General features: G+C 38.0%; 1 protein-coding gene and 1 long non-coding RNA gene across 3 annotated transcripts; one reads left to right on the plus strand and one right to left on the minus strand.

The window, feature by feature from the left end:
• Window positions 1-2,914: 2,914 nt before the first annotated feature.
• On the plus strand, window positions 2,915-27,608 carry LOC103719555 (uncharacterized). 2 transcript variants are annotated; one of them, XM_039126803.3, is made up of 7 exons: window positions 2,915-6,181; window positions 14,591-14,709; window positions 17,053-17,721; window positions 17,824-18,130; window positions 18,610-18,772; window positions 27,040-27,142; window positions 27,259-27,608. In XM_039126803.3, exons 1-7 carry the CDS (start codon window positions 5,066-5,068, stop codon window positions 27,374-27,376), a joined length of 2,595 nt encoding a protein of 864 aa, XP_038982731.3. In that variant the 5' UTR covers window positions 2,915-5,065; the 3' UTR covers window positions 27,377-27,608. The 2 variants fall into 2 exon arrangements, with proteins under 2 accessions (XP_038982731.3, XP_038982733.3); XM_039126805.3 differs by lacking the exons at window positions 27,040-27,142; window positions 27,259-27,608 and adding an exon at window positions 21,808-21,953.
• LOC120110875 (uncharacterized) lies at window positions 24,789-25,241 on the minus strand. The gene is made up of 2 exons (XR_005512002.3): window positions 24,939-25,241; window positions 24,789-24,860 (listed from the first exon to the last, which is right to left on the minus strand). It is a non-coding gene; the product is annotated as an uncharacterized LOC120110875 (long non-coding RNA).

The raw sequence follows: 27,608 nt of genomic DNA on the forward strand, positions 1-27,608 counted from the left end.
GTCCACCCTTGCACAATTCGGATCAGATTTGTCTTCTTAGTTCCAATAAAACTTACCTTCCTAAAATAGACATAACTAGTAGAAATAAATTTACAAAAGTTAAATTTTTTCAGAAGGTAGATCTCGACTTCTACATCAATTTTTTCTTTTATCGTTCTATATAATTTTTTCTTGAATTGGAAGATATATCCTGTCAAAATCTTTCCTATAAAAATTTTTTTTTGTTTGACAGGCCCATTTTATACCTCAAATGATAGAATTAGAGAGGCATGGATGTGTATGTGGATACGGATTAGGTCTAACACCCATTTCTGTATTTGGAAAAGCTCCAACTAGTGCAGAACTCATTAGTGAATTGAAAGAAGCAAACAAGCATAATGAGAAAATTGAAGATGAAATAGGACAATTAAAGAAGATGATCAAAGAGGAAAGGAAGAAAAATGAAGATAATAGGTTGAAATTCACTGCTTTTATGGAGGAGATGAGGAGTAGCATGATGTCTCATGGGACTTCTAATATGGTAAGTTCTACCTTTCTTAATTTTTTTTTTTCATATATAGGCAATTGAACTTGTATATTTATTGAAAACAATAAGATACAAAGTATTACTTATATCATTAAAAGATTGTAAAGAACATATTTTAGTTTTTTCTATTCTTTTTTGTGTAGTGTGTTATACATATCATCTTTTACCTTTTATTCCTTGTTATATGACATTATTTTTGTTATCCAATTTACTTTTGAATTAGGAAAATTTAGATGAGGGACAAGATCGTTGAGAGTGGATTCAAATGTTGGAAGTCACGAAGTTGAAATAAGTATAATTGAATACTGTGAGTTGCATGAGTTGTTCTAAACTTGAGTTGAAATGTTTGAAATTTGAAATTAACAATCATCGTAGGATGTATGGATATTTTTCTATGAATGTTTTATGGATGTTTTTGAGTTATTTATTTTTGTCATATTGAAATATTGTTGGAGTAAGAATGAAATCCTTATTGTCTTTTCTTGAGGTAGATTAGAAAGCTTTTGGACATGGAAGTAATTTATTAATCTAGGTGCATTATTATATAATTTTGTAGCTCCCGCTCCTTAAGAATACTTTTAGCAGAGGCCACTTTATAATAGAATATACTACTTTTAGTGACTATGCGACCGCCAATAAAGATATATTAGTGGCGGCCATCATTGACTATCACAATATGTGGATCTTTTAGTGGCTTTAGGAGGCCGCTACTAAAGAAATTATTAGTGGCAGTGACTAGTGACTATTACAAAAAATATAATCTTTCGGTGACTTGTATGTGGCCACTTTTAGTGGCGGACACCTGCAGAAGCCATAAAAAGCATCCTTCTATGACCACATCATGGTCGCCATCGAAAAGTTCTCTTGTGGCAGCCACTATAGGCTGCCACTAAACCTTGATGTTTTAATGACTAGGATCTAACTACTACTAAAGAGCTCTTTTTAGTGGTTGTCGTATTTTGGGTCCCTAATTGTTTTAGCGACACGACTTTTAGTATCGAGTGTGGTGATCACTATGGCGGCCACTAAATATATATAGTGGTGGCTTTTGAAACTTTTAGTAGCGGTCACATCTACTACTAAAAGTCAATTTTTTTATAGTAATAGTAATATTACTTAGTTTTCCAATTCAATGAAAGAGAACGTATATATGACATAGCATACAGATAAGCTTTTGATAATCCTGATATTTTTGGAAGGGGTTTGAGCATGTTAGGCTTGTTTGAGTCCACAAAACAAGAGTGTGCATGTGTGTGTGTTTATATATAATACGTTTAGGATGAATTTCTAGCACAACAGCAAATGAAAGCTATCTCTCATAAGAAACCATGGTTTAGTTTTGCAGGCTCTTGCGAAGTAGCAATTACTTGTACAATCCGAGAACATCTCCAGTTTTTGACCTGAATTAGATGTGATTTGCAAGGATTGATGGTCCCATCGGCTACCCCCATGGCAAGTATCACCTGGTTGCCAGTTTGCAAAGCCTGCCAATTATTCTATGTTTTCTACCTAGCTAAATGGTGCCAAATGGTGGTGGGTCTCACTCCCACATCAATCAAGATAGGAAATGTGTAGGTGATGAAGAAAAGAAATCCAGATACCAGGTGGGGAGGTTTGGTTGGTTGGATGTGGTTTTAGTTTTGATTTGATTATCAAGACAAAGAATGGGCTATGCCATGTTAATCATCCTGTCACCAACACTACTTCCTTCTAATTTATGGTAGCTGTTGGGGTAAATGTTTGTATTTAGTTGAAAGGAAGGTGGGGCCAATGCTTCATTGGCACAAGGATTAATCATGAATGTTTAATGATCATGTATAATGTTCGAATTGATTTAAGATATCTCTGTGAAAAAAGATTTCGACTAAGATTGATGTGTGTATGAGATCATACCCCAATTGGATTAAATCTAGACAGAGATGTAGATGAACCAAACTGTTCATGAACATCGCTCGCTTAGCTCACCAAGTGGTTTATCCAATTCAATCAGGATGTGTCATGTACTTGGTTTACCATATGTGATCGAAAGAGAAAGGCGCTAAGTTGGCCAAAATGACTTAGGACCCATCCTAAACCAAAGTCACTATAGCACTTTTTACAAAGTCAGGGCATATATTAAGACATTTCGATAACTACTGCAGAAACAAATTTACACTAGCTAGAAAGTCACTTCTTTCACTTTTGGCCACCTAACAAAACATGCTTTATTTGGTATAACACTTTAAGGCTCAGCAAACAAAGGTAGCTCGCAAAAATAAACAGATTGCATAGTTTGAAACTCAGCTCATTTAGAAGTGGCTCACATACCAAGCTCGAATAGACACGACAATGCTTGACTCGAGTTCAAAACAAGTTAAGTTGATCCTTGATTCGATGAAGGGCTTTTATTTATTTTTTTTTTGTGCTAAATGGATAATTCATATAGTTCTAGTATGAATATATCCCAAAAAATTAAAGAACAGTAAATTTCGAAGTGCTCTAGACAACTTTTTCTCTTCATGGAGGGCTTATTTTCATCATTCCATTGGTTAACCATGTTCTTTAACTAAGTCTTGGCATGGCTATTGCACAAGATTAATTTAAGGGAGATCTTAAATAAAAGTTTGAGGTAAAAAGAAGTTAGCAAAATTGAGGTCGGCCTATCGAAGTGACTAGGATTTTATGTTTAATCTTTCTTGACTGAAAGTTTCTATTTCTAGCTTTGATTCAAAAGAAAAAAAATGAATGTTCTACTCCTTGCTCTTGGTTTTGATAGCCATTTAATTTCAAATCACTGAGGTCAAATACGATTATCTGAACGAAAATATAATTCAGTATAAAGAGAATCATAAAGGTCATAGATTCTAAAGTTTCAAGATTTTTGAGGTGCTTTTTGGTGGAATCTATTATGAGAAAAGCTAAACCTCTACATACAACCGAGTGAAATCCACCTATACTTGATAGGAAACCATGTGTGGTCCTTATCTGAATCTAATACCGAACCACTCTAGAAGGATGCAATGTGAGTTCAAGTTTTGGGCAAATTTAATATTCCTCTTTCAATATTTGAAATAAGCCATATAATTGAGCTTGCAGTTGGTAGTAATGGCAAATAATATGATGACAAGACAATCTTAAAGAGTTGGAAAATGACTAGATGATTATGTAAATAGGCAACCAACAACCACTTGAGACCTGCAAAATTTTGATAATCTCACTTGGTATAAGACATTAGTTCGTCTGAGCCCGGCTCCAACATGCAATGCGTGATATGCATCAAAATTTCTTGCAATTTCACATAGTTGTCGTTCAAAGCCTCACCTTCCAGATCTCAAAATTATGTTGTCATTGACTCATTGATTTCTTCTACCATCCTTTTGTGATTTCTCTACTTAGGAGCGTCCATCGTACATCTAGATTTTTTATGTTTAATTCCCTAACAGAATCTAAGCAAACATGCATCTATAATTATAATTTAGATACCCCTTGCTAATAACACGATGCTGATAATCAAATGTAAGAGCAAATCTATCTATCACAATAAGGATTTCAAAATCAAGATTTAAATTACTGTATAATGTTTGAATGGAAAAAGCTAGTACATTAAAATGTATCATAACCTATGCAAGCTGAGAGCTGAAGCCATTATATTAATTTAGGCATCTTAAATCACATATAATTGAAATCCAACTAATTTACATTTCTTATGATCGTATCAAAACCATGCCTCTAAATTTTTAATTTTGAGAGGGCCTATGCATATGCCTATGTAAGTTGAGCTTGGAATATTTGTTACTTTCATTAATAATTCTCCCTACTTGTTGTCTCACATCCTATGAGATTGCTAGGTGTAAATTATGCCACCGTAAGAGTGAAAAAAAATCCTCCCATCTCTTTCCCAGCGATTGTGCTTGTGACTTGCCTACCACCAAAATCCAAAATCCTCCCTTCTAAGACCTCCTTGCCTTCCACTTCAATCATATCAGAAAGATGGAATCCTTTACAGATCCGTGCAATATTAGCCTCTTCATCCCTTCAAGATAAGGAGCATCCAAACGCCGGTACAGATCCGCGTACCATGTACCGCATTTATGGAGAGCATCCGATTAAGATGCGCTCCGAGTCTCCGCCGAATCCACGTGGAGACGAATCCACGTGTCCATCAGTGCAGTTAGTAGTTGGAATTAAAAAAATAAATAATATTCATAATCACCTGACCTTTTTGCCCTCCTTTAGTTTATTTTTTTTTCGCGTGTCCCGCTTCTTCGCAGTCTTTCGTCTTCCCCTCTCTTTCTCCCATGTCGTTTGGATCGGCGGTGACTCTGTCTTCGTCCCTTCTATCCCACTCAAAGAACAAGAACTGAAAATTTAAGACGAAATAAGGAGAAAGAAATGTCGCTTTTTTTCCTTCTTTAATCTCTATAAATACCTCCATCACTCTCCCCCTTGTCTCCGATTCTAGGGTTCCTTTTCTCTCCGGATAGATCAATCGATCGAGTCCTTGGCGATAGATTTTAGTGTTCATGCCGGCTTAGGGTTCCGGTGGTGGAGGGATCGGAGATGACGGACTTCCGGGAGAAGCAGGAGGATGCCGGTCGGGAGTTCCGGCGGGGGCTGGAGGAGCTGGTCCGCGGCCACATCGACGGCTGCATGACCACCCTCGCCTCCTGCAGCTCCGCTGCTGACGATGACGACGGCTTCTCCGCTGGCGGCGGCGGCGGAGGAGGAGGAGGAGAAGCCCCCGACCTCCTCGCCCGACGCCGCCGGCGGTCGGACCTCGAGGGGGACGACCTCGCGGAGTCGTCCGCCGCTGCTCGACGTCACTCCCGGATACTCAGCCGGTGGGCCGCCCGCCAAGCTGAGGAGATGATCACCACCATCGAGCGCGGGAACCGCGAGAGCGAGCTCATGGCCCTCGCCGGGCTCCACACTGTGTCCATGCTCGATTCGTCGTTCCTCCGCGAGTCCCAGCGGGCCCAGTCTTCGGTCGAGCGCCCCGTGGCTGCCCGGGCCTCCTCCATCCTCCAGCGGTGGCGCGAGCTCGAGTACGCCGCTGCGAGGGACCGGAGGAGCCCCACCGCGTCCGGCAACCACCGCCGGAGTGCGGCGGAGAGCCGGGGGACCTCCGAGGATGCCAGCGAGAGTGATGACAACGAGTACCGCCGGTGGGCTCATGACCCATTGGGTCCGGTCGGCAGGAGGAGGGATGTGGGTTTGTTTGATGAGGACGGCCGCCGGGGGTCGAGCAGGGAGCAATCCCCTGAACTCGGGGACGGCGAGAGGGAGAGGGTGAGGCAGATTGTTCGTGGATGGACGACGGAGAATGGGATAACGGATGCAGCGTCCCGGATGTCACCGAGGAATGAGAGCCCGAGGGGCGAGTGGCTCGGCGAGACGGAGCGCGAGAGGGTAAGGCTGGTGAGGGAGTGGGTGCAGATGGCGAGCCAACAGAGGGACGCCCGGGCTAGCAGGAGGGAGGAGCGGGACCGGGACGTGTCGGCGACGGATCACGAGGAGGGGCAGCCGGAGCCCGTCCGGAGGGACTTGCTGAGGCTACGTGGAAGGCAGGCTCGGCTCGATCTGATTATGAGGATTGTGAGGGAAAGGCAGAGAGAGCTTCAGGGTTTATCCGAGCATCGTGCTGTTTCGGACTTTCCTCACCGGAATCGCATTCAGGTCAGTCCACTTTCCTGTTAGTTTTCTTTTGTTCTCCAAATTTCTGAACATAAAAATGGATCAGAAGTGAACCAGTGGTCATTTATCTTGAAGTGATACCCACAAATGTGTGGAAACGGAAACAGCCTACCTGCACGTGGGATAAGGCTGCGACCGTGTCCAGACCCTGCAGTGGTGGGAGAGTGCACTGGGATGCCCATTTTTTGAACATTTCTTGATGGAGAGTACACTTGTTTTCTGCATACCTGCAATATCATAACAAAATAAATTTTGAACAACTATGATAGAAAGTTCATTTGCTTCCCATTTCATTAACCACTTCTTCCATCTTGTCGTATAACTGAGAATAAAGAGAAGAACCATAGAGTAATTAGAATTTATCGAAATGTAGATCAAGACATGAGATTCCCTATAAGGCATTATACTGAAAATAAGTTCCACAAATATTTTTACATATCTCTAGTCCCTTGATTTTCAAGTGTGATTTAATGTAAAGCAAATATGAATGTGAACAGTTAAAACTAATATAAAGAGGTTATATATATATATTAAAAAAAGTTACATTAATAATAAAAAAAGCTAAAAAAGTTCTTCACATGGATAAGTTTGCTGACTGTTCTGCTTTGTAGTTACCATGTCCATATCTTGCTTTGCTTGCTCGCATTTCCAATTGATCAATCTAATTTCCTCCAGTTTTCATATATGCAACTCATATATCTTCACATTATTGTTGCTGATTATGAAGGTAGATGATCTGCATAGTTGATATATGCCTCTGTGAGGGAAAGTGGGAAACAACTAATTGTTTTTCATTATTGTTGTTTGATCTCTGAAATTTCCTTTTATTTTAGTTCCTCTACTTTTTATAGTTTACTTTTCATGATAGTCTTGGCAAGTTGTGTTTTTGTAATGGAAGACAATCACTAAAATAGCTTTACAAAAGGATTTAAGTATCACTCATCGTTCTGAAGTTAGCCACCATCCTTCATTGCAGCTGAATTATTTGATACTGTATCAACACTTGGAACTAAAAAAGTATGTAAGCTTGGCAAAAGATTTTCCAATGCTTTGAAAGGTGGCTACGATATGTAGGCAGTCACGGAATTGAATGTTGCTTGAGCAAGTGGCCACTTAGGAAAATATCTAGGCGTATTGCATTAAAAATGGTTAAAATTTATAAGCACACAAAAATAAATAGAAAATTAAAATAAACTTCAAAAAAGTGAAAAAAATAGGCAAATTTGATGAATGCTTTTACATCGTTTTACATGCCAAGATAATAGTAACATTACATGTTAATTAATAAAGTTTTAATTTTTTTGAAAAAATTATTTAATTACATCAATCAATAAAAAGATTCATGGTTTCAAATGACTCAGATGTCCCACTCTACCGGAAATATGCAACTGACTAATGTTAGAAGAACTTGTAAACTGCATCTAACGCATTTGGTGGGGCTTGGAATCTGCTAGCCTAGATCCTAGACCCAGCCAAAAATATAGTCCAAACAAGAAAAGAGGGGAAAGAGAAGATTTTGACCACCATATTGGGTCTCCATAAAATTAGTTGGGCTTCCTAGGATGTCCATTTGATACTTGATAGTTTTCTTAATATAAACAGGTCCGCTAACTTACATGCCAAGTATCACTTCTTATTCCTTTATCTCATTATACATACTCTCTTTTAACAAATAACATTTTTTAATTATTTGTTTGGAATCTAGAACCATAGATTGTCCTAGATAGTTGCCTTAATTGTTTTTCTAAATTATGCATTAAATGTTATATAATCTGGTCCCATAAAACTACTTTTACATATTAGGCAAATAAAAAAATCATGGTAAACCCTACAACGAGACACTAATTAAGCTTTCTAATCAATGACATGTTCTAGATGTATACATACTATTGATGTTCTAGCAGAATCTGATGTTAATATTATCACTTCTAGTATTATCTAGCACACCCATCTAATCCACAATAATGGATGAGGAACAAACCACCATTCTTGACGTAACTCTTCAGTGCTGCCATGGATGGCACAGTCATAGTAGATGCATATATGTGCGTACCTGCAAGACATTGACTGGCATATGGATCGAAAATCATTTGTTGATAAGGTCTACTATATTCCCATCTTCCTCTGATTGTGAGGTAAACAAAAAGGCTGAACATATATAGAGTTATTGAACATCCCTAAATAATAGCTCGATAGTGCGGTGCTAGAGAAATAAAAGAGCTTCCTTCAACTATGACAATTCATCTTACATTTATCCCTGCTCATATGTATCATTCAGTGTTCATTCGTAATTATCTACAAGCTCTTAACGATGGCAATAAAGGTTATAAACTTTTTGGTGCCTTTCATGTCCTAGATACTTCTAATTTTACAGTCTAATTAGAACCTAAAGTGAGAAAATAGAAATTATATTTTTAAATAAAATTCTAATAAATAAAGAAAAGTTGGTTGAACTTTTGATTTGATGTAGAACAACTTCACCCTGTTCACTTCATCGATCATGCCATTCAATTGTCAAAGGTGTCAAAAGATTTATCGAGAAGAGTTTCGAACTATATTTAATAGATTTAAGGCTGTTTGGGGTGGTTGGGCACATGTTTATAAGTGAAAAGATCAAGCTCATTCATTATGTAATGGCATGTATGTATCAAAGCAATATGATTGATGCATGATGAAAGGCAATTGTACTAGTCAACGTGGATGATATAGTAGTTCGTGCCCATATACTATTGTGATAACATAGTGTGGAACATGTTAGACATACAATTTAGTATGGATTGACACTCAGCTCTTGGTTCTATAGCTACCTACTAGAATGCAGTTTAGGTTAGCATGACTTTCTTTTTCTTAACACCGCTCTCGGTCAGGTTCAACCCAATGGCTTTATGTAATGTTAAAGTGGTCAAATGTATTTTTCATAGTTTTCACAATATAGTGTGAGTGGAGAGTATGTTCAAATAATAATATAACTTTCAACTCAACTCAACTAAACTAAACCTTAATCCCAAACTAATTAGGATAGGTTATATGAATCCTTTCCCTCCATTCTTCTTTGTTTAAAGTCACACTTTCTGAAAAATGTAAAGATATCAAGTCCTTCCTTTCTCATTCATCGCATGTGATTTTCAGTCTACCTCAACCTCCTTTTTCTTCTATATATATCAAATGATTCTTTGGTACTGGTGCATCCCTCAGCTTACGTTGTGCATATCCAGACCATTTTAAGTCATCTTTCTCTCAATTTGTCATCAGTTGGTGCTATCTCTATCTTGTTAAGGATGACTTCGTTTCTTATTGGGTTTTTTGTATGTATACCTTCCAAAAAGTACAAAATTATATGGATACCCTCGTAAAAAGTACTATTTGCATGTATACCCTCATAAAATATTTATTTTGCATAATATCTTTCTTTTTCCTTCTTTTTTATATATGCACTCATAACATCCAACGCTGTTAAAAAAATAAATGATTTAAATTTGAAATGACTGAAATATCCTTATAGGTAGACGCACAAAAAAATTTTTATAAAGATACTGGATACATATGCAAATAACAACTTTGCATGAGTATTCATGCAATTACGCATATTTATGAGGGTATACACTTAAAAAATCTAATAAAAAATAAACCAAATTCAGTAAAGATAATTCAATTATTCTTAATAAAAAAAGGTGGCAAAAAAGATTAATATTATCATGTCACATGATTTTATGTTAATATCAGCTCTTATAAAATGAATCATATTGCTTTTACGAAATTCTCGCCTCAAAAACAAACAACTCAACATTTACAAATCACTAAAAAATATTTTACTAATCTAAGCATCTATAATTAATTTAAAGTTGATATTCTTTAATTTTTTAAAAATAATAAAGAATATATGGATGTCAGATTCAATAATGATAATTATGTCAAAATCAAATGGAGAATAGCATTACCAAAGTGATCACCCAATATTCCAACTTGACCGAGCTATGATCTTAAAAAAAATTTGACAAAGCGGCTCCATATTTTTTTGACTTGTCGATCCAACTGAATTATAAAAGACTTAGCAAGTTTTAGCCAAATTTTGATCTTTTTTTAATAGATTTTTTGAATATATACTCTTCTAAATATGAAAAATTACATGAATATTTTCGTAAAGTTGCTATTTGCGTATATACCCTTATAACTTTTTTTGCATATCTACCCATAAGGGTATTTTTCTTATTTTAGTTTTAAGCCGTTTAGTTTTTTAACGATGTTATATAGTACGGGTACATTTGCAAAAAAAAAAGAAGGGTATCCATGCAAATCGTAATTTTACGAGGGTATTCATGTAATTTTCTATATTTAGGAGGATATACATGCAAAAAACTCTTTCTTATTTTATCTTTTCTTGGATTACTAGACATCTATCTCAACATTCTCATTTCGGTTACACCCATCTTGTGCATTATTGTTTTCTAATTGTTCAATATTTTGTACCATAAAGCATAGTTGTTCATATAATTGTCCTATAAAATCTTTTCTTCAACTTGGTAGGTACCTTATGATCACATAATATCCCAATTGCACTTCTCCATTTTATCCAACCTGCTTTAATCTTATGGATAGAATCCTCTTCAATCTTTCAGTCCTTATAAACAATTGATCCTAAAGGTCAAAATTAATGACTCTCAGGAACATCACAGTCCCTTAGTTCTTACTGTATCTTCATCTCTATTTTTAATTTTACCAAAATTACATTCTATGTATTTTGTCTTGGCTTGCTTAACCTAAAACCTTTAGATTCTAGTACACTCTTTCACAATTCCAACATACAGTTAAACCTGACTTTAGTTTCATCCGCTAAGACTATATTATTCACAAATAGCATGCACCAAAGATTATCCTCTTGAATATGCATAGTAAAAATTCATCTATAACTAGCGTAAAAAGGTAAGACTTAGAACAAATCCTTGGTGTAAATATTGTATTTGGATACTCACCAATATTACCTCTAGTAGTTCTTACGCTAGTAAATGCTCCATTATACATATCCTTAATCGTATCAAAATATCTAATGAAAATTCCTTTCTTTTCTGTCACATCATAAGACTACTTTATGGACTCTATCATATACTTCCTTTAAATTGATAAAAAACATATGAAGATCTTCTCTTTTCTATGTACTTCTCCATTTACCTCCGAATAAGAAAAATAGCTTCCATAGTCGATCTTTCTGATATAAAACTAAATTGGTTTTCTGATATTCTTGTGTCACACCTCAATGTATGCTCAATCACCCTCTCCCATAGTTTTATAAAATCTCTCATGTGTTTAATACCATAATACTTATTACAATTTTGATTATCATCTTTATTTTTGTAAATAGGTACTATAATGCTCTTCCTCTATTAATCAAGCATATTCTTGGTCTTTAAAATTCTATATTGTAAAATGTAGTTGCTGACCATCATTGACAAAAATAACCAACTTCATAAACTAATTTGTTGGCAGCAAAAATCTCTTTCCTTCTTAATATTTTTTTCAAGGCTAATAGGTATTTGACTATGTAAGGTTATTCATGAGTTTGGATGAGGACAAAACCACCATACACTTAATGATTTATTTACCTTTATGGTAGTTTGAGATTTTTAATATATACTTATGGTGAGGTCCATTGAACCGATACTAGTTGCTATATTAGATGATGACCAGTACGGTATGGTACTAGATTAGTAGCCTTGCCGACGATAGCTACCATCTAGCGTACCAGTTCGGTATCAATACACCTTTTTTTTTTGAGGGATTATTTTATTATATATGGTTTGAATTACGATGCCAATGCTATTTTGCTATTGTTTTATATAGTATTGGTATCATTGATCTTATGATCGATTGATGAATGCAATTGTAATCTAATCAATATAAATGTATATTTTTTATCTTGAAAATATATATATCAAATTGATTTGAACTACACAATACATACTGATATCTGATTTCTCATGAAGTGCCTATTCTGCTTGCAAACATCGGGATGCTAATCATAGTTGGGGCCTATGATCTGACTCCAACCTAGATATTGTGCCATCTTTGCATTCCATAATCCAAGTATTCTAGATGGCCATCTTGATACTGATCCGGTATTTGATACTGAGCTAGCCATCTTATTAGTAAGAGCAGGGCCGGCCCGAGCGTTAGGCGACCGAGGCGGTCGCCTAAGGCCTCGGGCCAATGGAAGACCTCTGAGAGGCGTGACCAAAAGGAAGCAAAGGCCCCATGTAAAAACGGGAACAGGAGCTGGCTACGAGTCTTCCCCCTTGATGGAAGGGAGGTGGAGAGTTTTCTGGCCTGCAGAGGGGCAATTTGGGAAGTTGGGGACAGTAGTTTTGTTTTGGGTGCAGAGGGAGGGAGAGAGAGAGAGGAGGGATTTGGTTGGCTTGATACACGCCTGAAGCCACTCTTATCTTTCATCCCTTCTCTTTTTTGGTTTTGGTCTTGGTTTTCCTTCCCTCACATTACTCCTGATCCAGCTGGGCCATCAGGAAGAAAGATAGGGGGATTGGACATGGACTTCTTGGAGGGTGGAGATTCTTTTAATTTTCTCCTCTCGGTTTCTTCTCCCCTCTTGGGTGGTAGAGAGAGAAAAGGAGGGAGGGGGTTGAATGGCTGCTGTGCTGTGATGTTGCAGTTGTTGCTTGGGTACTCACTTGAAGGGGAGATGGTGGGATGGGACTTTTATTAATTAGATGGAGTGAATTTCCCATAATGCACCTACTTGCTCTTATAGAGAGGTTCCTTTCTGGACAAATTCTTTTCTTTACCTTGACCATGAAGTGCCACGGGATGACCTTTTCTTATCTTGCTCTTGCTTGACATGGTAAACAATATTGCCAAGCATTATCTCAGTTATTTAATCAGTTTCATGGGCCCTCTTTTAGAGCAATTACATTTCTGTGCTTCCATTCAAAAATTATATTAAACTGAAAAAGCTTCTTGTCTATCTTTGTTAGATTCATGTATCTTTGTTGAAATAGTGTACTTGATAGCTATCTATTTTCATATTATTTTTTTAGTATTTTATACTTATTAAAATTTTTTATTATTAAAAAAAAGAGGCCTCATTCATTGGATTTGCCTTAGGCCCCCAAATGTATTGGGCCACCCCTGAGTAAGAGATTGCAGTAGCCAAAACTGACCCATAATTTGATTGAGACTGTGAAGAGTAGTAGCCGCTTGAGTACAATATCTCAGATGAAAGATATGCAAACAAGTCACACCTTGGTTGTGTTGAATAAAATATGGTATATGATTTGGATCTAGATACATCTAGGGACCATGCTTTGCGTGCTTGATCAGTTGCAATAGTGCGGTGTCATAAACCACCTCGAGGGGCTCATTTTCTACATGTTATCTTGTTCTTATGGGCTCTAGGGCATGCTTCATGGTTTTTATCCTGCATGGCATGAGTGAACTATGACTTACCAATGAAGTGACTAAGATCATAAGGCTGTGAGTTGTTTGCACTTCCGCAATCTGCACTGCTACCTCCTTGGCCACTAGATGCATCACCGCTCGAAGTGTCTCCATTGCTCGTATGGCGAGATGATCTAAGTAAACAGTCATCTAAAGGTTCATTGATCTCATAATCTGAGTGAACATGCTCCTCATCCGCTCTCTCCGATGGATCTGCAATTCTCTTTCATTTCCCTTTCGTGCTGCTCTAAAAAATTGCTTTCTTTCCGCTTTGAAAAATTACTTTCTTTCCTAGATGTCCCTGCTTGTTTGACTCTACTAGGTGGCTCGACTGGCCCACCATCCGAATTGGCCCTACCTCCCTGATTAGACCGGTATCATAGCGGCATCTTCTTAGTATCTCCCTTTTATATCTTTGGAAGGATGTCCTTAGCATAAAGTCTTGCAATGATGATTGGCTCCCCTTGAATCTTTGTGGTTGCTTGGTTGGTTGAGCATGGTATGTCGCTCTGCCCATTGCTCTATATTTGTCCTAGCCTTTCTTGTTATGAAACTAGCTGATCAAGGAAACGATCTTAGATCATTAAGCTCTGGTTGTTACCGTTGTCCCTCAAGTCAACCAATTATCGTATCCTCCTTATCATATACAAAATTGGTATAAACTTGATCATCATATTCAGCTCAAAATCTTGGATGCATTTCATTTTGAGCCTTAGATTATATATAATGCATGTATACTAAGTCATTCAATCGCACTATAGAAGATTAGCAATTCGGATCCTCTCACAAACGTAATTTATAGCAAATAAAGGAACCACCTTTTGAAGATATTAAACTTTCACTATTTCCCCTTTTGCTTGTGTTCATATGTTTTCTGCTAAGAAATACTCGGATAGTGTTTTGCTTTTATGACTATGAAGTGGGAATCTAATGCACATCATCTTCCAGTCATTACTCCGAGGTAGATTCTTAAGAAATGGGGGATCAACCGAGGAAGGGAGAGCACCATCAGTTGCAGCAAGAGAATTGGGTCTGCTGAGACAATGCCATCCTGTCTCTGGCTTGAGGTATGATTTCCTTTATGAGCTGCTTACAAATTGGTATTGTTCCTACTATGATTTGTCTAGAGCTTATGAAAGATTTACTTTACAAAATGGCCATTTATTTAGTTACAGCTAGCTATAAAATCTTTGACTATTTCATGATTAAAATACTTCCTATGTGTTGTGACTTGTGCAAGCACTCAACTACTGAACTTGTTTGTTTTCCTAGTTAGTGATAAGAACAGCAGATAAAATTTGGATCCTGAACTTAATTACTTGTATGAGTAGCAAAAGCATGGCATTTGCTGATGAATAACATGAAGCCATATTCAATTGCATAAGATTATTATCATAACAACATTATAAGATCTTTGTAGATGCAGAGGATCCTCCCTGATTAAAGAAGGAAAAATCTGATGCATCCTTTTCTATCCAATTCTAGGCATTAACTTGCAACTGCAGAGATGGAAGCATTCGTATCAAAGTTCTGCATTTTTTGTAAATGATAATATTATGCCTTTCAAACTTAAAGTTGTGAGGTGGTGCAAGTTACACTATGGAAAGGAAAAAAGAAAGTCAATTTCTTAGACAAAGTCTTCTTTTTTAGAGAAATTTGTTTGACAAAGTCCTTTTTTGAGGCAAATTTCTTAGACAAGGTCTTCAAAAAAATGTTTATCCTTTATGAGAATATGTTGAATCTTTGATATCTCAGCTAAAATTTGCCCTTTTCTTTGCCTCATAGTTACATGGATAAAAACTCCATTATATGTGCCTTCAAGCTTTCTTATATTATAACCTTTCAAAATGCCCAATGTTTTGTCCTTGGTTAAGCATTAAAATGTTGAGTCACCATAAATTGCTTCCTTTTGCATAAAACTTCTTGCTATAAGGGAAGATATAAATTCAACTTTTATGGCCGTCAACATTGAATACTGTCCTTCTACTCATAAGCACCATAATTTAAGGGAATTACGACAATGATTTGATGTTGGCGGAGGCCTGAAGAGCCGAGTCAGTCCTGCTGCCTGCCAGCGTGGATGCCTGGTGTCTCTGGCGTGTGGGTCACACGTGGCAGAGGTCGGCTAGGTGTCGGTCGGGTCGACTCGAGGCGCTTCGCGCTACAAGAGCCCCTGGACGGTTGAGGTATTAGAGTAGCGCTTTCACTAACAGCAATTGCTTTTGGTATAATGGTAAGCGCTCCGTCCTACAATTGGTATCAGAGCCATGAGGTCTCGAGTTCGAGACCTAGGCATCGCGGGGGGGGGGGGATTGTTGGCGGAGGCCTGAAGGGCCGAGTCAGTCCTGCCGCCTGCCAGCGTAGATGCCTGGTGTCTCTGGCATGTGGGTCACACGTGGTGGAGGCCGGCTGGGTGTCGGTCGAGTCGACTCGAGGCGCTTCGCGCTACAAGGGCCCCTGGATGGTTGAGGTATTAGAATAGCGCCTTCACTAACAGCAATTGCTTTTGGTGTAATGGTAAGCGCTCGGTCCTACATTTGATGGTTAGGGTATTACTACCATCAATTGCTGATAAAGGTTAACATTTTGCAGTTTACATGTTATAATTATTATCTTTTTGAGTGGTTGGAAATTGTAACAAGATTTATCAAAAATTACATTGCCAAACCTAATGCTGGTAATGTAGTGGAAACCATGCCAAACAACAAACTGAAAGAAGTTAAAACCAGCACATAAAAATCTAAATTTTCCAGCTAATAAAATAAATTAAAGCTGTAAATCTTACACCAGTTAACTGAAAGTTTAGTCATAGTGAGATTCTAAAGTCCATATGCATGCTTGTATTTTTAATTCCATTCCTTCTAATCCAATCATATCGCATGCCGGACAGTCCACTAATAAACCAACGAAGCCTTATTAAGCTTTGATGTTGAACATTAATAAGGAATCAAATGACAAACACTCATCCTATCCCTTTGCTAAAGTAGCTTTCTTTCTTTCTTTTCTTTCTTTTTCTTTATTTCTTTATCTTTTTTTTTGGTGGTGGGGAGGAAGTTGATACATAGAGTAAGTAGTCCAGTTGCCAGTTGAGCACCATATTCTAAAGAAAGTCATCTGACATCGAAGTGAGGTAAAACCTTTAAGAGCTGTAGAACAAGTCAATACAGCCAATGTATGTATTCTGTTGAAGTCTGTTTGTTTCAGCATTCATTATATATATATATATATATATATATATATATATATATATATATATATATATATTACACTATCAATTTCAATGTTTTTTAAAATAATTCTGTGCTTATTGAAATTACCATTTTGTTTCCTTGCACACAGTCAGTTTATTGTTCTCAGAATGGTTGATGTGAACTAGCAAGGTTATGACTAATTTTATATTTTGTATCTAGTGAAGGATTTCGATACAGACTTGAAAATATTGTCCACGGTCAAGTTAGCAGCCATTGCGATGCTTCGGTTAGTCATTATATCAATGGCTCTAGGAATGATCAACCTCATAGCCATAACATCAGTGGCTCTAGAAATGATCAATATCAACCAAGTACTGATGCAGAGGTGTCAAATGTTAACCATGACTCATCTCAATTTAATAATGAGAATGCTGAGATACATGAAACAACAGAGACACATGCAACATCAGAAATCGAAAACCACACACCAGATGATAATATAGACTGGCAAGAATCTGTTACTCAACAGGTGACATGGCAGGAAGATGCAGAACATGGGGAAAGGGACTGGCAACAGCCTTTTGAAGTTGGTTATAGTGAATGGCATGAGGGAACCGGAGAAGAATCTGATGGGAACTGGCAGGAGAATATGGAACAGGAATGGTCTCGTGAAACACCTGAAGATGAAGATGGAGAAGATAGTAATCTCCTAGAAGCAAATGAGGAGTGGCATGAGGATTATTCTCAAGAAAATCTTGCAGACTGGCAGGATGGACCTTCAGATCCTCCAAGAGCTCTGCGATCCATTCCTATTAGAAGAGTTAATAGATTTATTCCACCTGATGATGACAACATCTACAGCATGGAGGTCAGGGAACTCTTGAGCAGGTAAGTGCTCTTTTTTCCCCCTTTTTTGGTTGAAGTTTCCTCTCACTATTGAATGATTTATTAAGTTGTCATGTGTTGAGTCAGTTATACTTCATTCTGTAGGAGAAGTGTCTCTAATCTTCTTCAAAGTGAGTTCCGTGAAAGTTTAGACCAACTGATACAGTCCTATATTCAACGGCAAGGGCATGCTCCCCTTGATTGGGATCTGCAAGGAACTATGCCTGCTCCTGCTTCACTGGAGGAAGATCAGGGCCAGCAGAGAGATGATCCAAGTCAGGGCCAGCAGGAAGCTATTCCCAGGCCTCCACTTGTGCTGCCACCTCCACCTGTACCACCTCCACAACCACTATGGCACTCAGAATTGCATCATAATAATTGGACTCAACAGAGCATGCATCGTTCAGACATCGTGCGCTACCTTTCCTTAATGTTGTGATTCTTTTTCTTATCACATTTCATACAAAACACAGCACAAAGTTTTAAATTACTGAATAAAGCAAATACCTTACATGATATTGCCATCTGATGCATTTGTGACAGGCCAGAAAAAGAACTTGGCCCTGTGTTTCTAGTTTCAAAATAATCCAGTCTGATTTCTCCCGAATCTCTGTTGACAAACTGATATATTTCAATCTTCTTAATTCTTATTATGTGATTAATTATATGCTTTTTATATAGTTTCCCTGCAGTTACTCAGCTTTATTGTCAATTTAAATGAAAATGACATACATGCTAGCCTCCTATAAGAACTGAAAATGTGAGTGGCTTATACCTGTTCATTCTGACAAAGCTCATGCTGACAAACATGCTTTCAGAATCTTGGTTCCTGATATCCCATATTCATTTGTGATACTCTAATCTGAAACTGACTGGTGTTATTTGTTGCAGGAATGGGATATGATTAATGATTTAAGGGCTGATATAGGTAGGCTTCAGCAAGGGATGAGCCATATGCAGCACATGTTGGAGGCATGCATGGATATGCAATTAGAGTTGCAGCACTCTGTTAGACAGGAAGTTTCAGCCGCTTTGAATCGCTCTGTTGGAGAAGGTTAGTACAAGTTTTCTTGAACTAGACCATCATGTTTCTTTTGAAATATTGACGACACTACAAATCAAACTTGCAATGTTAGTGTACATTTAATTGTTCATGCTACGTGTTTTAATTCTATTTAACTCAAAATGATTCAGATTCTTACGATGAAGTATGTAGTATGCCAGTAGGAAGAGATACATGAACCTTAACTTCTATAAATGTCCTAGGTACTTAATATGAACATAACCCCATAATGAAGTGGATTTGTTGACTGCTTAAATGAACTATACATGTTTAGACCTAAACACAGGTGCATGCATATGCTGTACCAGGAAAAATAGATGCGTGAAATTTTGGGGTTAGGATTTTTTTTTTTTGGGGGGGGGGGGGGGGGGGGTCACCTGACATTCACTTTCCTCCACTCTTGTCCGCTACCTTTGCAGGCCTACTCCTAAGATCTATTGTCGTGCCTTCCAAATCTCCTCATACCTCTCCAACTCTCTTGGACCTCTCCAGTTCTCTTCATCTACCTCTCTAGCTTTCCTCTAGCACTCTAGTATTCTCTACTTCCTATTTGTGGTGCTTCGACTCGATATCCTCTCTTTGACCTGATCGGAGCTAAAAAAAGGAATTTTTTTGTTCTTTTTGGGATAAGGAATTTTCTGTTCTTTATAAAGTTTTTTATTTTTTGAATAAAATCTTCAATAATTTACTGCTTTAGATAGCTGTTCTTAAACTATTTCACGGCTGAATTGAGCTCATATTGAAGTTCATAAGCTACTTACTAATTCAAGCCTGTTATTCAGCCAAACCTAGTGTCAAGATGAGCTTGACCAGAGCTGAGTAAGCTCAAGCTTGGCTTGATTCAACTTTCAAGCTTGTGTAAGATAAGCGCAAGATAATGCAGCTATATATTGTTCGTGCTTGAGGTGTGATTTTTCAGCTTGACTTGAGCTAGAGTTGAGCCTGATTAATTTTGGGTAACTCGAGTCGGGCTCAGCTCGTTCATGTTTGGCTCATTTGCACCCGTAGTGGTCAAGATCAAGTGTAGGGGAGAGGTTTATTGGGAAAAACTATGTAATATATTGTATATAATGCAAAATATACTATATTTACCTTTCAATATTAGTTAAGTTTGATCGTAATTGGGTGTGATCAACCTAAACTCAAGCCCGGCTTGATTACTAAATCGTGTATTATGGTAAGGTAACAATTGGTTAATTGGGTTGGATTTTCAACTCAAACCCTATATTGTGGTCAGAATTCAAACCATTGACATGCTTCTCTTGGTTCAATAAATATTTCAATTTCCATCCTTAGGCGCAACACACACTCGTGTCCCCATTTACAAATTTTTTGTCAGTGCCATGGGAGATTCTTCAAGATACCTGGACACTTGACACTTGACACCCATGTCTTCCGCCTAGGTAACAATAAGAAATTAAAATACCACACTACAATTTAAAAATTGAAATAATGGTTATTTGCGTACAGATAATAACTTCTTGATTGATTAAGGTTTCCTTTAGATTGAACTTAGTAGAAAAGAGTAGAAGAGAAATCTTAAGAGGCATCCTTTTTATATCTTGCCAAAAGTTTGTTGATATATATGTATCATTATCATCCGGTCAAGACATTTGTACTGATTCATGATCGCATGAATAAGTATTCTTCTTTAACTTCATACTTTGTTGATGTCTTGGTTCTCCTTATGGTGATACAAGAGATGTTTGATCTGTTGCGGAAATCACATTGCCTATTCGTCTGTGTGTGTGTGTGTGTGTGTGTTTTCTTTCTTTCTTCCAGCTTCACCGTAGTACTATGCATATATGGATTTCATGTGGAGTCCTCTTTATGACCTTAGTACATGTCTACAACCGGTTTCATGTACTAGAATTTCTATCTGTTTGATGGTAGCGTAGGTGCTTGCTTTGAACCTGAGTTTGGCCAGCATCCTTGGTGGTCAAACTCTAGGTTTATATTCACCTTCTCTTGTTTCATTGATCAATCTCTCCCTGACCTAGGTTGGTGAACAACCAAGTTGTTCATGAGCTAGCGGTTCAGATTGACATTTGGCTCAAGTTTGGCTCGCTCATTTAAGAAATGTGCCAAGTTAGAGCTAAGCTTAGCTTGCACGAGCTCAGCTCAAATTAGTTCAAAATTCTAATTTATATATAATTTATATATATTACTTATTATTAATTATTATGATCTGTGCAAATAGTTATTTTATTATTATTTATTACAAAATAATATAGATTATGTAGAATAGAATGTAATTTAACTATAAAATGAAAATACAATTGGGATTATTTCTCTTATTGAGAATCATTGCTTGTTTATACTAGGATTCTATTCCTAATTTGTTCTACCTAGTTATCCCACCTAAAATAGATATTTTTGTCCTTTAGTAATTATCAAAGTTTAGTTCCACATTGAAGTCTTTTAGCTATTCCTAGTTTAGTCCTTTTTGGAAAAGGACAAGATTGATATCATTATTTAAATGAGAAAGGAAGGCTGCTGTCATGTCCTATTGGAAAAGTGAAGGCTTCACAAATTCATGTGCCGTGGTGCGATGTAGTTGACCACCTATCTTTTGGACTGGTGATATACATTTCTAAGTCTTAATTTTTTTATATGGTTGAGGACTTCAACATGGTCTCTTATGGAATCGAGGAATTTATCTTATTATTAGGATTTAGGTCTATGTTAAGTTAGGTTGAACCTTAGGCATAGCATATTTGAGTTTGCTTTTCAGTTGGAGTAGGATATTGATGTGTTTGTTTTTTAGTCGGAGATTGTAACATTTTCGTCTTGTACTGGGAGAGAGAATGTGATTTTATAAAGAAAGGGAGAGAGTTACGTGAAAAGAGATCGGGAGAAATTTTTTAAGATGTCATATGAAGGGAGAGACGTGAGGCTTCTTTGATAGTAGTAAATGAACTCATTATTTCGGCCTTTATTTTCTTTTGAATAAATTTATTTTTCTTTCCTATTTTTTTCTTCCACTATTTTTTCTTGATTTAATTGGTATTTGTTCTACATCATAGGCCGGCATATTTAATCTACTTTGGATAACGTGCCATTCTATATGGCATCAGATTGAGGTTGGAGGTGGTCAAGCTGTTTGAGGCTTCAATTAGATCTATTCGGAGCTCATTTTTTGGAGCGGCGACTTGATTGTTGGTAGTTTAAAGGTAATAGTTCGGCCTGTTTCTAGAGCTTGTATTTGTTGTGCGTGTGGGCAAACATGTGGTCTTTATTTTGATTCGATATTTGGATTGTGGTGGCTAGCTTTATCAACATCAACATCGCTGCTTTTGCTACTACTATTTGTCTCCATAAGTTGAACAACACCTATTATCCAAATTGAAAGTCTATTGTCAAAAATAAATTTGAAATCTAGGAAGGTAATATGGATTCTCCAAGCTTCGATAGATAAAGAGAATTATCTCCATATCTAAGATAAACATGAGCCGAAGCAAGTGCAGGATATTTTTGTAGCCATCTACTCAAGTTCAAGCAAGGTGAGACGTCTCAAACAAAAATTGCTTAAAGAATGTTTTCGGGTTCCAAGCTTCCTCGTAAATCCAAAAGAAAAGCAGAATTGGTTTAAAGATGAAGATTTGAAGCAGGAGGAGCTTGATCAGTTAGAGGTTGGATCAAGTTCGAAAGACTCAAAAAAGGATAAGGTTGCTCAGCTTAAAAATCAATCAAGTCTAGAAAAAGATATCTAGAGCAAAAGAAGCTTGATCAGATGGATATTGGATCAAGTTCAAAAGAGATCGTGACTGAAGAACTAGTTGATTTTGAAATTGCTCAGGAAGACTTAAAGGATGCTATGGTTGATCCAATCGTAGAAATTCATATTGAGGAGTTCAATTATGTGGAAGAGTCGTATGTTCAATCCATTCGAGATATGCATGTTTCTTTTGGAGACCTATTCAGCCATGCTAATGAAGAGTTGCTTAATTTTGAATTAACTTCGGAGATCGAGCAATAAGAAGACATGCTTGGTGGAGATGATTCATATTGTGCCTTAGTGTTCGATAAGATTTTTAGTGCCCAAGTTAATTTTGAAGCTACTTCAGAGTTTAAACAATCAAAAGACTATGCATGAGAATTTGATTTCATATGTGGAAGCCAATTGTGTGCAAATACATGGAGCTGCTCAACTCAAGGCATATGAATATAGCCAAAGTTTTGTTATTGATTATACTTATTTGCAGGCGATATCTGATGCTCTATTGAGCAGTGATTACTAATGGCTACTGGATGTTCATTGGTACAAGTTGGATGGCTTATGGAATCTTGACATAGTGGATGTGGAGTCAATGCTAAGAGGAGGTATTGCAGGATATTGTCGATCTCAGCATATGTATCAAATGAGACAAGCTAATGAAGGTGTTTTTGTTTGAGCCAATAAAGAAGCTGCATTGTTTGATTATTGGTTCGACAAGTTGTTGCATGTTGCTGTTGCTGCAGCAATCAAGGTTCGCCGTACCGGGTCCGGTAGGCATACCGATCGCCTACTTGACTGGTATGGTTCTGGTTCGTTCCAAAACTGGCCGGTACGAACCGGCCAGCTTTTCCCCGTCGGAGCCAGGGAAGACGAAGAGAAGGAGAGAGAGCGCGGGGAAGAGAGGAAGGGAGGATACCCGTGGACGCTATCGGAGAGCCGCGGAGGGGCGGCAAAGGCCGAGGGGGGCGGGGGACCCGCGGGGGCGCGGCGGAGGCCAAGGCCGCAGCTGCATCCCCTGTTTCGAAAAGGGGATGCGGTCGCGGCCTCGACCTCCGCTGCGCCCCCACGGGTTCACTCCTGCAGGCTCCGCCGCGCTGCCCTGGCCTCCACCACCCCGGCCTCCGCCGCCCCTTCGTGGCTCTCCGATGGCGGTCACGGGTCTCCTCCCTTCAGGGGCAGCCCAATGCATTTGGGGGCCTAAGGCGAACTCATCAAGAGAGGCCTTTTTTTTAATAATTAAAAAATTTTAATAAGTATAAAATACTTTAAAATTTATTTAAACCTAATTCGTCTAGCTTTTTGATATGCAAAATTACTAATCATACTTTTATACTGAAGATTCATTAAAATACTACAAAACATCAACTATGCATAGAAATATCAAAATTACATCAGAAACTAAAAATTTCCAAAACAATCTAAATGACAAGTTCAATTGATTGGGTCACCACTTTAACATGATAACAAACAATTGAAAATTTTAACTGTGCAACTTATATAACCTACTTGTGCAAACAAGGAAGCACAAGAGGATTGCAATGAGATTTTTCTTTTTTGTTCTTGTGTATCCATAACCAACACAAGCAGAGAAAAGGTAATGGGAATACATTACAGAATAGTTCAATTTAAAAATACATGACTCTTCTATAAATTAGCTGGAAGCAACATCTATAATGCACTTCTTCTCATAAAGAAGTAAACAATTTTCTATCTTCATCTCATGATAGACAAGAAAAAATTTATGCACCAGCAACAGCACTGCTGTTCAGCATGTGTCTCAAGGCATCAATATATTGGCTACTTCACATCAATATAGAGCTTCCATATGCAAAGGCATGGCTAACATGTGTCTCAAGGCCATAAATCCAAGCCAGAAACATAAAGAGCAGATAAGTTACATACATACACGCAGCACTAAGAAACAGGGGAATGCAATGCTGATGCTAAGAAACAAATTACCAAAAAAAAAAAGCATAAGGGCGATTATTAAATAAATCTGAAACATCTTCTTCTCCCCACATCCCCTCGAGAACAGCAAGAACCCTCCAGATTTCTTCCCAGCCTTCTCGCATCCGATCTAAGAACAGGATTGCAAACTCAAAGCCGCTCCCGCCTCCATGTTCCCTATTTAAACAAAATCCCACCAAAATTTAAACTTTGTTGCTTTCAGTAGAACAATCCAAAGATTCTTTTGCAATCCAAACCCTAGTTAGCCAAAATAACGTCAAAACCTGCCGATTCCCAAACACTAACCTGAAACCATATTGCATTACCTTCTTCTTCTGCAGCTCTGCTTCCCTCCACCGGATTTGGCCGGCCTGGAAGACGGGGGAGGAGCCTTCTCCTTCTTCGGCGCCAGTCCTGAGAATAAAAGGAGAGATCAGATATCAAAACCTCGAGTACAATCGAATCGGAGGGAGAAGAGGAAGATTTTATTACCATTTCGTAGGGGATGTTGGGCTTGTACTGCTAGGGTATCGGAAGCCGACCTCAGCGAAGAAAGCAAGCAGCGGCGTCGTAGAAGGCCTTTTTATCTCATGCGAGTCGGATAAAATAAATATAGAACTCCCGGCGAGCTAGGGTTTTGCTGAGTTCATTAGATGCGAGGACGATCGAACCGTTGGATCCGCTGAAAATTCAAAATTTTATTGTAGCTCTTCCTTCAGCTACGCCCTGTGGTGGGCCTTCCTTCGGGCCGGGGCCTTAGGCGGCCGCCTAGGTCGCCTAAGGGTCGGGCCGGCCCTGCCTCCCTTCCTCTCTTTCCCGTACTCTCTCTCTTTCTCTTCGTCTCCGGCATAAAACCGGTCTGTACCAGTTTTCACTGCTCCAACGTACCGATTACAGGCTGGACCGATTCAAACCGGCCGATACGGGCCGGTTCGTCAGACCTTGGCAGCAATATTGGTAATAGCTACTATGTCATTTCACGACATCAACAAGTCCAATATTATCAACATGGATTTTGCAATGAGGGAAAGTATTGAGAATCAGCTCGTTTATACTAGGATTATGTTCCTAGTTTTATTCTACTTAGTTATCCCACTTAGAATAGATATTATTGTCCTTTAGTATTATCAAAGTTTAGTTCCACGTTGAAGTCTTTTAGATATTCCTAGTTTAGTCCTTTTTGGAAAAGGACAAGATTGGCATCAATATTTAAATAAGAAAGGAAGGTTGTCGTCATGTCCCATTGGAAAAGTAAAGGCTTCATGAGTTCAAGTGTCATGGTGTGATGCAATCAGCCGCCTACTTGTGGAACTGTGATATACGGTTCTAAGTCTTGTATTTTTATATGGTTGAGGACTTCAATGTGGTCCCTTATGCAATACAAGAATTTATCTTTTATTAGGATTTAGGTCCATGTTAAATTAGGTTGAGCCTTAGGCGTAGTATATTTGAGTTTGTTTTTTAGTTGGAATGGAAAATTAATGTTTTTGTCTTTTAGTAGGAGATTGTAAATGTTTTTGTCTTGTAGTGGAAGAGAGTGTGATTTAATAAAGAGGAACAGTTATGTGAAGAGAGATTGGGAGAATTTTTTGAAATGTGATAGGAAGGGAGAGATGTGAGGCTTCTTTGGTAGTGGGAGCCAAACTCATTATTTCTGCCTTTATTTTCTTTTGAATAAATTTATTTTTCTCTCCTTTTTTTTTCACTGCTATTGCTTAATTTAATTAGTGTTTGTTCTACATCTTGGGCGTGCATGTTTGATCTAGTGTGCCGTTTTACAGGTCCAACCTATATTGCTAGCTTGGGTTCGTGAAGAGCTCAAGCTCGGCTCAATTATTAAGGAAGCGGAGCTAGAGCTAGGCCTATGTGGCTTGTGCTTGGCTCATTCCCTTACCCCAGTCATAGGGTCATAATTCTGGTTGCTTTGTCAACCTTCACCTTAGTAGCGTGTTTAGTCATGAGACCTCAATATGGATGTCTTTTTAGCATTGGTTAGGTCGAACTTGCTTTTGTATTCAAATACACCACCAGGAGATACTTTTTCTTTATAATGCTCAGTGCTTCTAAATTTATTGTTATCGGCATCGAATCTCAGACATATACTCAAACATATATAATGGACTGGTTGTTTGCTTTGTTGCAGTCTGTAACCAGTAGTTTCAGATGTGGCTGGAGTTACATTGTTAAAACAAGTCTTTTAATACCATATCTTAATGCCCCTTAATCTCCACTACAAACTTGGTGACTAAGCAATATGTAGTTTTAGAAGTGCACTTTCCTATCTTTGCTTTATATGTTGGATATTTGACCATTGTAGCATTCCATCTAAAACTTGGTTGGCATTGGACAGGCTGGCACCCAAGAATTATTCTATAGGAATTCTTCATCCACACGCATACACATACCCAAACACACGCACAAACCAAAAACACAAATGCTCACACGCATGCACAAGGTCACGCATACATGCACAGATGTAGATAGCTATGCTTCTACATGTATATATTACCTTTAATGCACTCCTGGTTTGACTTCAAAACGTCTAATTCTCACATAATACAATCACCCATGAATTAAAACTACTCTGTTCCAGGGGCTGATGGAGAATCATCAGAGGATGGAACCAGGTGGGGTCATGTGAGGAAAGGGATTTGCTGTATGTGCTGTGATAGTCATATCGATTCCCTTTTATACAGGTCAGTGTGATTCCTCCCCCTTGAATTGTTAACACGGAGAATAATTTCTAAATTGTCTATAGTGATCACAAAAAAAAGGGTGGCCAATACTTAAATTTTGTTTTCCTCTCCTTTAGATGTGGGCACATGTGTACCTGTTCTAATTGTGCTAATGAGTTGGTTCTAAGTGGAGGGAAGTGCCCATTGTGCCGTGCACCCATTGTTGATGTGATCAGAGCCTATTCACTACTATGAAAAAACAATAGGTAAATGGAAGGAGAGCAACCAATGTTGCAAGGGGCCTTGAGAGTTTTGGTCAAGGAAAAATTGCCTGTCAGGATTGTCCTGTGTGTATTCATTATTGTGAATTGCTTCTTTGCCTCTTGTGGTTTGATTATTTTTGACGTGGAAATGTTGAGTGGTCTGAGAAATGGCATTTTTTGGTCATCGTTGATATCTCAATAAAAATTTGATGGAATTCCTTTGA

The sequence above is a fragment of the Phoenix dactylifera genome, chromosome 6 (genome assembly GCF_051530095.1).
Source record: "Phoenix dactylifera cultivar Ajwa chromosome 6, Ajwa_hap1_PhDact_Kaust_v1.1, whole genome shotgun sequence".
Classification (NCBI taxonomy): Eukaryota; Viridiplantae; Streptophyta; class Magnoliopsida; order Arecales; family Arecaceae; genus Phoenix; species Phoenix dactylifera.

Coding starts and splice junctions, on each gene's coding strand:
- LOC103719555 (XM_039126803.3), top strand. CDS start 5,066: ATGACGGACTTCCGGGAGAAGCAGGAGGATGCCGGTCGGGAGTTCCGG. Junction 14,710..17,052: donor CATCCTGTCTCTGGCTTGAG/GTATGATTTCCT, acceptor TTTTGTATCTAG/TGAAGGATTTCGATACAGAC. Junction 17,722..17,823: donor GTCAGGGAACTCTTGAGCAG/GTAAGTGCTCTT, acceptor TTCATTCTGTAG/GAGAAGTGTCTCTAATCTTC.